Here is a 12,219-nt window from a genome sequence, read left to right as displayed (position 1 = left end):
AGTTAATTTGGAGGTCTAGTAAACATGAGGATAATGAGCAGATCAAGAGTTGCAACTTTACAGATAAAGTCTTAAGATAAAAATCGATCATTTTAAGATCATATTTTAACATCAGGTGGGTTTAATTTCAATATAAACATTCAATTCTGCATTCATATTATTCATTCAAAACTACCCTCACCACATCATTCTTAATATTTCCTTGAGATTTGTACCCTTTTTTAGGGAGCCGATTATTCTTTTTGACCACAATTAAGGCACCCCGATGCGGTGTATGGCCCCGCTATGTATTTCTAAAGAATTTTATAGGGCCCTCTGTTGGCCTATGGTCGTACGAGAATGCGTCACTGAGGGTTTCCGCCTTTAGGTTAGTGTTGTGAATGACGCTCATTTTGAGGCTTAAAGACTCGAACCCTTAAGACTCTCGACGCTTAACGCCTCAAAGGCGGCAAAAACGATTTCTTACCTCCATACGCGTAAAATAAATAAATACGATTCTCAAATATAGTCGAGTCTTCAAGACTTACGAGTCTTGAGAGCTAAAAGCAAGTGTTATTCAAAACACCGCTTTAGGTGAACCAATCCTACGTAACCAAACAGCGAATGGTCGACAGTAAGAGGAAAGTTTGATCGGACGTTGTAATTTGACCGTTATCACGCCGCAGTAGAGCGTATAATCGTTTAGGGGAGGTCGTCGGGCGGTCACCGCACGCGGCCGGAGGGCGAGCGCAGGTGCGAGCGTATGTAGCCGGTGCGGAAGTCCATGGCGTCGCGGCTGCGCCCGGAGCCGTTGTTGCCGCGCTGCCGGCGGCTCCATCTGAGGGCACACACTGTACATATTAGCAATCAAAAATAGAATAGAATATGATTTATTTCAGCATAGGTACACAGTTATACAGTACATATGTCACCGTAAAATTGTAAACACTCGTCATATTATAATCTCGCTAGTTACATTATAAACTGACGGTAGGGAGATTATAATCTAACCTAACCTAACCTACGTTAGATTATAAACTAACGGGTTCACAATCTTACGGTGTCACATACACAGGAAGAAAGAAAAAAATAATCTTATAACTAACTTGTACACTGTCACTACAGTGAAAAAGGTGAACACTCAGCATGATGCCGGGTCCTACTGGAGTAGTACCTGACGCTGGTCTTCCGTGAACACCTGTAGGGAGCGTAGTTGCGCGCAGCTACCAGCTAAATACAGTAGAGTTAATAAGATAACTATATTAATTGTATTAATTACGATAATACACAACGAAGCGGCAATGAAGCAGTTGACATCAAATGATAGTATGACTAGCATGGTCTGGAAAATGTAACATCCAATCAGTAGCGCCACCATGCCTATGTTACTAACACTAACTTTGCTAGATTCGTTAGCTAAAGCTTTGGATTCCTCCGAAAACGGTGTCGTCATATGACGGCCGTCATATAGCGGCAGCAAAAGACGGCCGTCTTTACGGTGGCGACATGTGGAAAGTACCACGGCGTCATAACACACCGTCATCCACCAAGGTCAAAGCGGCAAATTTGAAAAATGTAGGCGCGATGGGATAACGTCCCATAGAAAATTTGAATTTCGCGCCTTTTCCTACCGACAAGATTTGCTTGATCATCTATAATTTACTTGGAGGATGAAATATCATCAGAAGAGGAAAATAATCGTAGTACGGAATCATTTATTCAAATCTCGTGTCATTTATTCAAAATGGCGTCACCCCCTTCGGCCGTGTACGTAACCGACCTTTCGTAACTGGTAACGAAGGAAGAAAAAATGATCTTTGTACGATACTGGTTTCGAATAAAGATTATTTTTTCTTCGTACGTAACCATAGTTACGAGAGAAGAAATTTTCTATTTGAAATTACGAAAAAAGACTATCTATTCCTCATACGTAACTGAGTCAAAATGTTTTAATCATCAATAGCTACAAAATTCCTATGTGACTTAATAGAACTAAATTTACTTGTGACGGGTTGAAACAAATATTATTGCTTTCTGCAGTATGACCGGTTAGAACAAAATTTTGGTGTGACGAGTTGATCCTAAATCGGGAATACGATACTAAATTATGCCCTTAAACGGATCATTACATTATGCGCCAAGCAATTATTTTAATTCATTATACAGTTGCTAGTGTACTAGGTGCACCAAATTATAATTAAATGATAATATATATCTATCTATGAAGCCTTTCTTTGTAATTAACTAGTTTTTTCCCGCGGCTTCGCCGGCGTACTAAGACTACTAAAAAATGAGGTTTTCCCCAAACAAACTTTGAACCCCCATTTCACCCCCTTAGGGGGTGAATTTTGAAACATCCTTTCTTAGTGCACCCCTAGACCTTATAAGGAACCTACGTGCCAAATTTGGAATCTCTAGAACTAGCAGTTTGGGCTGTGCGTTCATATGTCAGTCAGTCAGTCAGTTTCGTTATGTAATCTAGTCCTTACTTAGTCTAGGCGAAGGATCGTATGAAGAAAATTAATTCTTACTATGTAACTGGTTACGAACCACCTTCGAAAGATGGTGACTGATTACGTACGAGAAAAAAATGATCTTTATTCGAAACCAGTATCGTACAAAGATAATTTTTTCTTCCTTCGTTACCAGTTACGAAAGGTCGGTTACGTACACGGCCGAAGGGGCGTCACCGCTATCTAATAAAACGTTCACGAAACTATCGACAAGGTCATGACGGCCGTCATCTTACGTTACGTTGACAATCAACGTAACGTAACGCCGTCTAGGAAACCGCGCCATCTTGATTACATGGACAACGTTCTAGTGACGTCAGTCAACGCTATATAGCGGCCGTAATATGACGGCACCGTTTTCGGAGGAATCCAAAGCTTAAAGACGGTCGTAGGCGGTCGTTCCTGTTTAATATTTAAATAACATTACACAGTATGGATCAAGTCGTGAACGCAGGATGCTGTCCCCGGCTATCGTCAGATGACACTGGCTCCGCTCAACTAGGTGTATCCAGGTTTAAGTAGTCGGATGAAGGCAGTCTGCAGTCGTGACCCGTGCTCGTGAGCCCGCTACTCCGCTGTGACAGCCAACCCAATCGGTGATATTCACGTAAGGATACTTTAAGGGTCGGTTGCACCAAACTGTTCGTATCGTTAAGAGTTCGCTAAATTTTTATGTATGGAAAGTTTCATAGTAAAGCGCCGGGGCGCGCCGGCTGACGTTGATCAGCCTGTCAAATGTGGTTGGTGCAACTGGCCCTAATTTAAGTAAATTGACGTAGTTGGGCCAGTCCGATCAGCACGATGCAGGCTTCATGCCCTCACACTGCCCGTGCAGGACGCCCCGCCCAGCCCTGCCGCAGTCGACTATACCTGAGCAGGCGCATGATGTAGTTGGGCCAGTTGTCGGGGAACATGACGAGCGAGAAGCCCACGCCGATCAGCACGATGCCAACCAGCTTCATGCCCTCACACTGCCCGTGCAGGACGCCCCGCCCAGCCCTGCCGCAGTCGACTATACCTGAGCAGGCGCATGATGTAGTTGGGCCAGTTGTCGGGGAACATGACGAGCGAGAAGCCCACGCCGATCAGCACGATGCCAACCAGCTTCATGCCCTCACACTGCCCGTGCAGGACGCCCCGCCCAGCCCTGCCGCAGTCGACTATACCTGAGCAGGCGCATGATGTAGTTGGGCCAGTTGTCGGGGAACATGACGAGCGAGAAGCCCACGCCGATCAGCACGATGCCAGCCAGCTTCATGCCCTCGAACTCCACTTGGTAGAACGCCACGTCCAATCCTACCGAACAAAAACTCAAATTACGAAGATATAATTATAATCTAGTCCTATTTGAAATACTTCGGAAAAAAAAATTCAACACATTAATATCCTTCGACGTGAACGACTTCCTCGTAGGAGTAGTTTAGTTCAAAAACGTACAGCCAGGTCGTATCTCAAGATCTCAACATTGATTTTGTTTGGTGTCGGAAATTAGTGTTTTAAATAAATACTTGCCGGCTGAGACTGGGACAGCAGTGATGAGAGCGAGTGACACGAAAATGTTGTACGTCACAATATTGCCAAACTGGAACACTAGGTGGAAAACTGCAACAAAGAAAGAATACACCTACAGTAAACATACGGCAATCATAATCATATTTGACTAATAAAGAGCAAGTAACGCGAAAAGTTACAGGGGTATATTTATATAACTAATAATACAACTAGACGCGCACAAAACAGTAAATCAAATCAATAATAATTATACTAGAGGATTTTGAAATCAACCAAATCGGTGATCAAGCCCCAGCCAAATCTCTGATACATATTTTACTGTAATGTATAATGCATCTTGCTATGTTCAACTTATGTAGGGTTTAAGCAAATTATAGGTACGTTACGTGAAGAGTTACGCGACCGCCAGTCAAGACCTATAAGTCTGCGACAGACGGACACATCCGCCGAGTAACAAGTGCACGCAAGGTAACATCCGAGAATTAATCTCGACAATCGTTTAAGGGCGCGCACCTCAACGAACAATAGTGAAACTTATTAACATGGACTAACAGTTGCTATTCCAATGTCGCAAACATTCTGTATTCTAAAGAATTTTGCATAGTCATTGAAATTGCAACTGTAGGTCCATAAGATTAAGTTTCATTATCGTTTGTTTCTGATATATACCTTGCTGTGCTATGGTTTAATAGAAGCTGTAAGAAGAAAAAATCAAACCGATTTACATTTAAGTATTACTCCCTAATTACGTACTATTCAAGGACCAACATAGTCCTATTTGTTTGTCCCATTTTAGAGTAAACATTTATCTTTAATTGGGTCATACAGAAACGCTCACCCAACAGCGCAAAACTGGCCCCCAAGAGGTGAAGCCAGGGCATTTGGTGCGAGGGGGACGGCAGCATCTCGGAGCCGGTGAGGTAGAGCGCGAGGCACACCGGCCACAGGAGCGAGGCGCTCACGATGCCCAGGATGGAGAAGAACAGCGCGCGCTGGCCGGTGTTCACCTCTCCCATTACTTTACGGAACAGCACCTGGACATGTAGGTACATGTTTGTAAATAGTCGGGTCCGCATTGAACGCGAATGAAGCGCCTCGCGAGGAAATTACCACAGAATAAATAATAGTACTACCGTACAGAAAGGACACTTCCTAGCTACATTACCGAAGTTTGACAGCGGTTCAGCGACGAATCATGCTATCCCTTTAAAAAAAATATTTATTTACTTATTTTATTTACATAGGGAACCAACAGCTATAACTATGCTAATAACAACATCATGTATGGCACTATCCCTTTCGGCTATTTAGGGTTGTCAAAATTCAAGTCTTTATCAGTAGCGGCTGGTAGCTATGTATTATGGGTGTTCACTCACAATAGAAAACAAAAACTAAACCTACACATTCAATTAACCGTCGCAAAGTACCTAGATGTCGGTTTCCGTCCACCCGGTCATTGAACTCTCTCATAGGTTTTCGGTATTACGAATATCTTGACGACCGATAGACGCCAACTGCAGTTCATTTTACAAATGGATATAATGTTTTTATTTAAATTTTATGGAAAGATGTGCTAAATTGTTAACACACCTGTTTCGGTCCAAACAAACTCACCGCACTGCCGTTGACCGCGCCCGCGCCAAACACAAAACATATAGTTAACACGAAAAACAAAATAAGCTAGTTACTTTTATCACATTCACACAACACAACCACGGTGTTTTTGCATATTGATCTGATTTAAAAAATATATAAGTTTTTGTTTTTGACTAACATTGCTACGAAAGTTCAAGGTCGTCCATAATTTAACTCAAGTCTATTTTGTAAACTTTTTCACATTCTCACGTTAAATTCATTAATTTTTAAACACCTGACAACAAACAAATTATGTTCTTTAACTGTTTAAACTCTTGTTTCATTATTTAGAATGAAAAAAAGCCAAAATTGCATTCCCGCACATACTTTAAAATTGGCAGAATTGGCTAAGGTCTGTTTAGAAACAACATCAACATGGCGCGCGGGATGCGCGCGCAGATCAACCGGGCTCGGAGCGCCGCACCGATTTTGCCTCTTCCCTCATAGAAAATCTTTTGTTTCACGTGCGTAGCTATGGCGATTCTTCTCTTTCGCTCTTATTGAATTTCCTATTGATCGAATGTACTAAATCTTTTTCCATAGGAGCGCAATCCAAAGCGCTCCGCTCGCGCGTTACCTTTGATTTCTATGAAATTATAGGAGTACGCCGTGTAGGTAGTGGTGAGCTGTCTATAAACTTATAATGAATAAAGTTTATTATTTAATTGGTACTGAGTTTTTTACGATAGATCTTAAATAGTAATATATTAAATAGGTACCATAATTTCATTTTGATTATTTATGGGAGTGCACCGCACAAGCGCTCCTTAAGGCGAGCCGCGCCTGGTCTTTATCTTATCTGTGGTCGTGCACGCAAATGGACGTCAAGTGGTGCCAACCCTAATAATTGCTCGGAGCAATGCTGAGCCGAATGGAGCCGAGTTTGCCCGAAAGGATGAGTGTCTCCCCACTGAAATTACCGCGCGAAGCAGGTTATTATGGGTAGATTAGTATAGACTCGCTCACACGCCCAAGGCATTGGTGTATTTGACTCAGGTGAGGGAAGTTTACACAAACCGAACAGCTTCACGACAATTTCCTCGCGAAGCTGCTATGTACTGCGTGGACCCGTCTAATAAAGACAAAACAGAGATCAAATGCATCTAAAGTTTCAGAATGTAGTGGAAGCAAGATACTTGTTATTAAATTTCATCTATGTGATGTAACTTGTGTAAACTCCTCAATTTATACTATCGTGATAACGCGTCGGCAGAAGAGTTACAACTGCCTCCCAAAGTCGCGATTTCTATGATAAAAAATGTATGAAGCATAAACAATACTAGGGAGATTTTTGACATTTTGATACTTGAGGCAGGCCTATGGAACTCTCCGCGCGAGCTCGGTTTTATACCTACGAATCCGTTCCCGTTCACGGTAGAAAAGCAAGCCAGTTGGTTGCCACGCGCGCTCACGCACGCACGTCGCGTCGCCGCGCGCTCGAATATGCTAAAATGTATGCGAAAGAAATGCCTTGAACCAATGAACAAATAACACTACTTGTAGTGTGGATGAATGCAGAAACAACAAAACTAATAAAAAATACCGTTTTTGCTCTTCCGATAGATAGGAAAAGTAGGTAGACATTCTCAATACAAGTACTTTTGGTTTTATTTTTACGATAGTTTCAATTTTATTGTGGTTGCAAGCTACAAGCTACTTAAGTGGTATTGAATTATTGATTCATTGCGCGGTTTATAAAACGGCGTAAACACTGCGTTTACTGCAGGGAGATATGACCTTTTAAAATGTCTCGCAGTCACTCGTCGGAATGAAACGCATAAACGGAATATTGTAATTACTTACTGCAACTTATCTTGCTCATGGTTATTTTACGCTATGCTTTTATATGACCAGTTCTAATGTTAGTTTGACAATTAAAACTTATATTTGTACCTACCTAAGCAGGTAGGTATCTTATATTAGTAAATAATTTCTACGCGTCGGCAACCCTAGCGTTGCGCCGGTGCGCGGCGGCGCGTTGAAGGTCATTCCATTGTATTTTAGTGTAGGTATTAAAACGGTAGGTATTTGCGTTTTCTTTGAGAGATAAGTATCTGTTCGTAAGAACTATTATATAATCTGTGCTTGAGGGGTTAATTGGACACTGCATACAGATGAAATTGTTGAGCGATGACTCCAGCTGTAGAGAGCTTCAGTATACAAAGGGTTCAAAAAATGTTTAAGATAAGTTACCTTAAATATAGCAAAGCCTGCCGCGGCGCAGGCGGCTAGTACGACCCCACCAAGTGTAGAGCTGCCTGTTATGCCGTCCATGTACGCGAGCAACGCTATTCCGGTGTCGCACAGAATAGCCGCCACGATCTGTTGCGTAAAACTATTATATTTAATGTCAGAGTAGAAGTAATTAAGTCCTTAATTCCTGGTAGATTTCATGAAATTCAATCTTTTTGTATAATCTGTTATCATCCACTGTCTGCATATGTATATTGAATCCACAAAACAATGTTTCTAATACCTTGTAATATTAGGTTTAAGATTTTTATTAGAAATAAATAAAAGATATTGTAACTCTGAGGTATGTTTAATTTTATGAATAAAAGGGCTAATGTATTAAAGAAAAGAATATACTTAAAAAACCAGCCAAGTGCGAGTAGGACTCGCGCACGGAGGGTTCCGCACCATCAACAAAAAATAGAGCAAAAAAATCGTGTTTGTTCTATGGGAACCCCCCTTAAATATTTATTTTATTTTATTTTTAGTATTTGTTGTTATAGCGGCAACAGAGATACATCATTTGTGAGAATTTCAACTGTCTAGCTATCGCGGTTCATGAGATACAGCCTGGTGACAGACGGACGGACAGCGAAGTCTTATTAATATGCTCCCGTTTTTTACCCTTTGGGTACGGAACCCTAAAAAAATAGTTTGTACTTTTGCTATGTTACTAAAATGACTATAAGATGTGAGTGCAGGTAGTAGTAGTAGGTATAAGCACTTACCCTAACACCAACAAACTGTTCATGTAATATGACCCAGGACAACAGATAGATGCACGAGACGTTGGTGGCAAACAGAGCCACCACATCTGTGCAGAGCAGGATCTTCAGGGAGTAAGTGTACATGTAGATGGTCACCACCCACAGCAGACAGAACAATCCACAGCGGCTGATGAAGCGAGCTGACCAACAATTAAAACTGTTAATGCATCTAACTTAGAAGGGTGTATGTGTAATGTATTAATATAAGAATACTAAAGCTTGTATAGTTTGTAGCTTTCTAGTAGACCCCGAAGGCTTATCCTATTGTCTATTGTTCAGTAAAACCGCACGTGCTACTTACCTGCAAAAAAGGGTCCTAATTATTCTATTTGGCACCTGAGCGCGGGCTAGTCCAACGCTCAAAAAACCGGTGTAGGTGCGCTCTCCGATAACGCGCCTTTGTTACGCATCTCGATGACACATTTTAGACTCGTTCTGTAGCGTTCGACTCGCCGGCACTCAGTAACCGAAGTACCGATTTTTTATGCAGGTGGTTGTGGCACGTGGCACGAGCGGTTTTTCTTAACAATAGACAATAGGATTAGCCTTCGGGGTCTATTAGAAAGCTACAAACTATACTGCCTTCCAATACCCACTGCTTTCACGCAAAATAGGCGCAGGACGTCGAGTTGCGGAAAATCGCCCGTACTACAATACAATACAATACCCACTGCTGGTACAACAATACATTGGTAGAATAATTAAAAAAAGTTTCTATATGAATGTATAATAGATCATACTCATAGTGGATACGACAAAAACAATTGACAAAGGAAAGGAAGATGGATGGATAGGGAAGGTCATCAAACCAGGGACTTCTGTAAATGTTATACCTTTAAACGAGCAATTCATATTTATTTATTTATATATACAGGGTGCCCAGTAATTAATGGATAACCATCTAACCACCAACAGGGCACCTTAGGCTGGTCCAGAAAATGCACTTATAGGTCTAGTAAAAGTTTCGTGGTTTTCGAGATAATCGAACTTTTCTGTCTTTTTTAATAGCTAGCACCATACTTCAAATTTAGAAAAGTGCGATTATCTCGAAAACCACGAAACTTTTACTAGACCTATAAGTGCATTTTCTGGACCAGCCTAAGGTGCCCTGTCGATGGTCAGAAGGTTATCCATTAATTACTGGGCACCCTGTATATTTCGGGGATCTCGGAAACGGCTTTAACGATTTCGATGAAATTTGCTATATGGGGTTTTTGGGGGCAAAAAATCGATCTAGCTAGGTCTTATCCCTGGGAAATCGCGCGTTTTTGAGTTTTTATATGTTTTCCGAGCAAAGCTCGGTCGCCCAGATATTATGCTCTTATACCACCTACTGTTTGGCTGTTAATAACAGAATATGGAATACTAGATATAGCCACAACATGCTCTGCCTGCAAGGGAGTAGGTCTATCTTTTCCCCTTTCACTATGTAAAGAATGGATTTCCAAAAATAAAATTGCCTGTATTCAATCCCAAAGCTTAAGTTTTCTACTATTCTATAAAATCAGGTTTAATAGTTTTAAAGTTAAGTAGTAAATGAAAGTGATCCTCAATTCATGTACTCAAAGTCAAGTTTTGATGTAGTTAAATTTAAAATTATGCATATTAGAAAAAGATGAATAATTACCAAAGGTGAACCCCTTCTCTCTGAAGTCTCTGAAGGCATCATACACTATGTCATTGGCAGACTTGCACTTATTGTGAATGAGCATCACTATCATGTAGATGGGATAGAACATTATGAGCCAGTTGGTACTAAACCAGGCAGTGAAGAATGGGGCATTGTATAGGTTGTAGTTCTGAAAAAAAAAATGTTATTGTGAGTTCATATTACTACTACAGTTTTTTTGACAATATGGGTTGGATGTATTTGTATGGTGAAAGAGGATGAAAAAACTAGTTTCCACACTGAGGTACACAATATAATTGAATCATCTAAACCTGCCTGACCTTATAGAGTGCCCTGAGCTTGATATTTAGACTTATAACTTTAGATATTAGGAAAAAGATATCAAGTTTGCCATAATATTCACAATAATACTATTTAAAAAAATGCCTCTTACTTTAGCCCAACCAAAACCAGAGGCTAATAAAAACAAAATATGTTCCATGCATAGGTATATAGATTATAGTATATAGATTATAGTATATAGATTATAGTATATTGATTTCTTACTTGGCTTTGGGGCTTAGCAGTATAGTTGAAGGTCTGAGAAGTTGTCTCCGTGCTAGTGGGATAGATTATAGGTGGGTATGTTTCCAGGTACATGTGCTTGATGCAGTGCGTAGATGTCACCCAGGAGGCAGTAAGGACCAATGTGACACAGATTCCATAGTAAATCTGTAACAATGGGTTGATAGTATTTGGAGGATAATTGTTAGTTAACATGATAAAGCACTTTGAGAAAAAGTACCTTAAATAAATGTCATATACTAAGAAAAAGTGACCAGGGCCTCCAGTGCCCCAGGCTGGAATCGAACCAGCGTCTTCTGCTATCGCGACAGGTGCCTGTGCTATTCGGCTACAGCGGCATAGGTCGAATTTTTCTAAGTATATGCACTTCTTTTTTTTTATCTTAATTTTTAAAGGGGTTTTGTCACACAGTGACTATGTCACCCCTGTAAAATATGCACTTTTTACTGAAGGCTTATAATTTATATATTATAGTAGCGTGTCTACTTGAAATAAAAACAAATTAAAATATAATTTAATTCTAATACACAAAAGGTACCTTTTTAGCAAACTTTGAGCAGCAAGTTCTTGGGCATTTCTTCTCGCGGAGCTGCCGCTCTTCATCTTGACTGCTAGCCGCAGACTCACTGAAGGCTTGCTGAAGGGACGGCTGCGTCGTCAGTGGTGGTGCAGACACTGCCGACGACACGGACGTTTGGGGCGTTAGAGGCGCCCGCGGGCTCAGTGGCGTTGGGGGCCCGTTCGGAAGATCACGATCACCTTCACCCCCTCGTTCAGTCTCCACTTCCTCACTTGTTATTATCACAGAAGGAGCACGAACCCGCTTAGGATTAAAAATAGTCGGCAAGTCTCCATCCCTTGCCATGTTGCTAAGTAACACTACGGAAACATTTCAAACACCATCACTAGACACTTATAAATGAGACTTGTATAGATTTATAATGATTCGCAGTAAAAGGCCATGATTAAATTACTGGAAGGTATTGTCGTTACATGATTTGTTTGAATTTAATTGTGTTTTTATTTATTGTTATTGTCACGCATAAGTCATCAGTTTCACTTCTTAAAACGTAAATTCATATTTAATTTATAAAATATCACTTCAGTTTACTTCTATTTTATTGAGAATATTGTTTTAGACATTTTCATTTTTCAGCCGCCATTCCAATAATTTTCTCACATGGCAACTTAACTCTAAGTAAGTTTAACAAGATTATTTGGTTGCTTCCGGCTTGGAGGATATAATAGTTGTATCCTCCAAGGCTTCCGGGCAAAGAATATATAGTTGGTCAAACCAATTTGTCAGTCAGTAAGAACCAGGAAAAATATACTCATCCTATTCTTTCGGTTGCTGGTACTAGTGTAAGACAAAGATAATATGATTCTC

The 12,219-nt window shown here is 40.7% G+C and overlaps 1 protein-coding gene across 1 annotated transcript; it reads right to left on the bottom strand.

Moving 5' to 3' along the window:
- Positions 1–575: 575 nt before the first annotated feature.
- On the bottom strand, positions 576–11,966 carry LOC134659354 (solute carrier family 35 member F3). Its single transcript, XM_063515026.1, has 9 exons — positions 11,371–11,966; positions 10,815–10,979; positions 10,266–10,437; positions 8,600–8,778; positions 7,833–7,961; positions 4,843–5,038; positions 4,005–4,094; positions 3,659–3,788; positions 576–817 (listed from the first exon to the last, which is right to left on the bottom strand). Exons 1-9 carry the CDS (start codon positions 11,695–11,697, stop codon positions 703–705), a joined length of 1,503 nt encoding a protein of 500 aa, XP_063371096.1. The 5' UTR covers positions 11,698–11,966; the 3' UTR covers positions 576–702.
- Between the last annotated feature and the right edge of the window lie 253 nt (positions 11,967–12,219).

Source organism: Cydia amplana, chromosome 2 (assembly GCF_948474715.1).
Source record: "Cydia amplana chromosome 2, ilCydAmpl1.1, whole genome shotgun sequence".
Classification (NCBI taxonomy): Eukaryota; Metazoa; Arthropoda; class Insecta; order Lepidoptera; family Tortricidae; genus Cydia; species Cydia amplana.
This window is presented reverse-complemented; position numbering and strand designations above follow the sequence as displayed.

What these genes read in the sequence shown, in the direction of transcription:
- LOC134659354 (XM_063515026.1), bottom strand. Translation starts at nt 11,697, where the DNA reads ATGGCAAGGGATGGAGACTTGCCGACTATTTTTAATCCTAAGCGGGTT. An exon ending in GCTCAAAGTTTGCTAAAAAG is followed by an intron (nt 10,980 to 11,370) that starts GTACCTTTTGTG and finishes CCATTGTTACAG; the next exon opens with ATTTACTATGGAATCTGTGT. An exon ending in AGAGAAGGGGTTCACCTTTG is followed by an intron (nt 8,779 to 10,265) that starts GTAATTATTCAT and finishes ATTGTTGGTCAG; the next exon opens with CTCGCTTCATCAGCCGCTGT.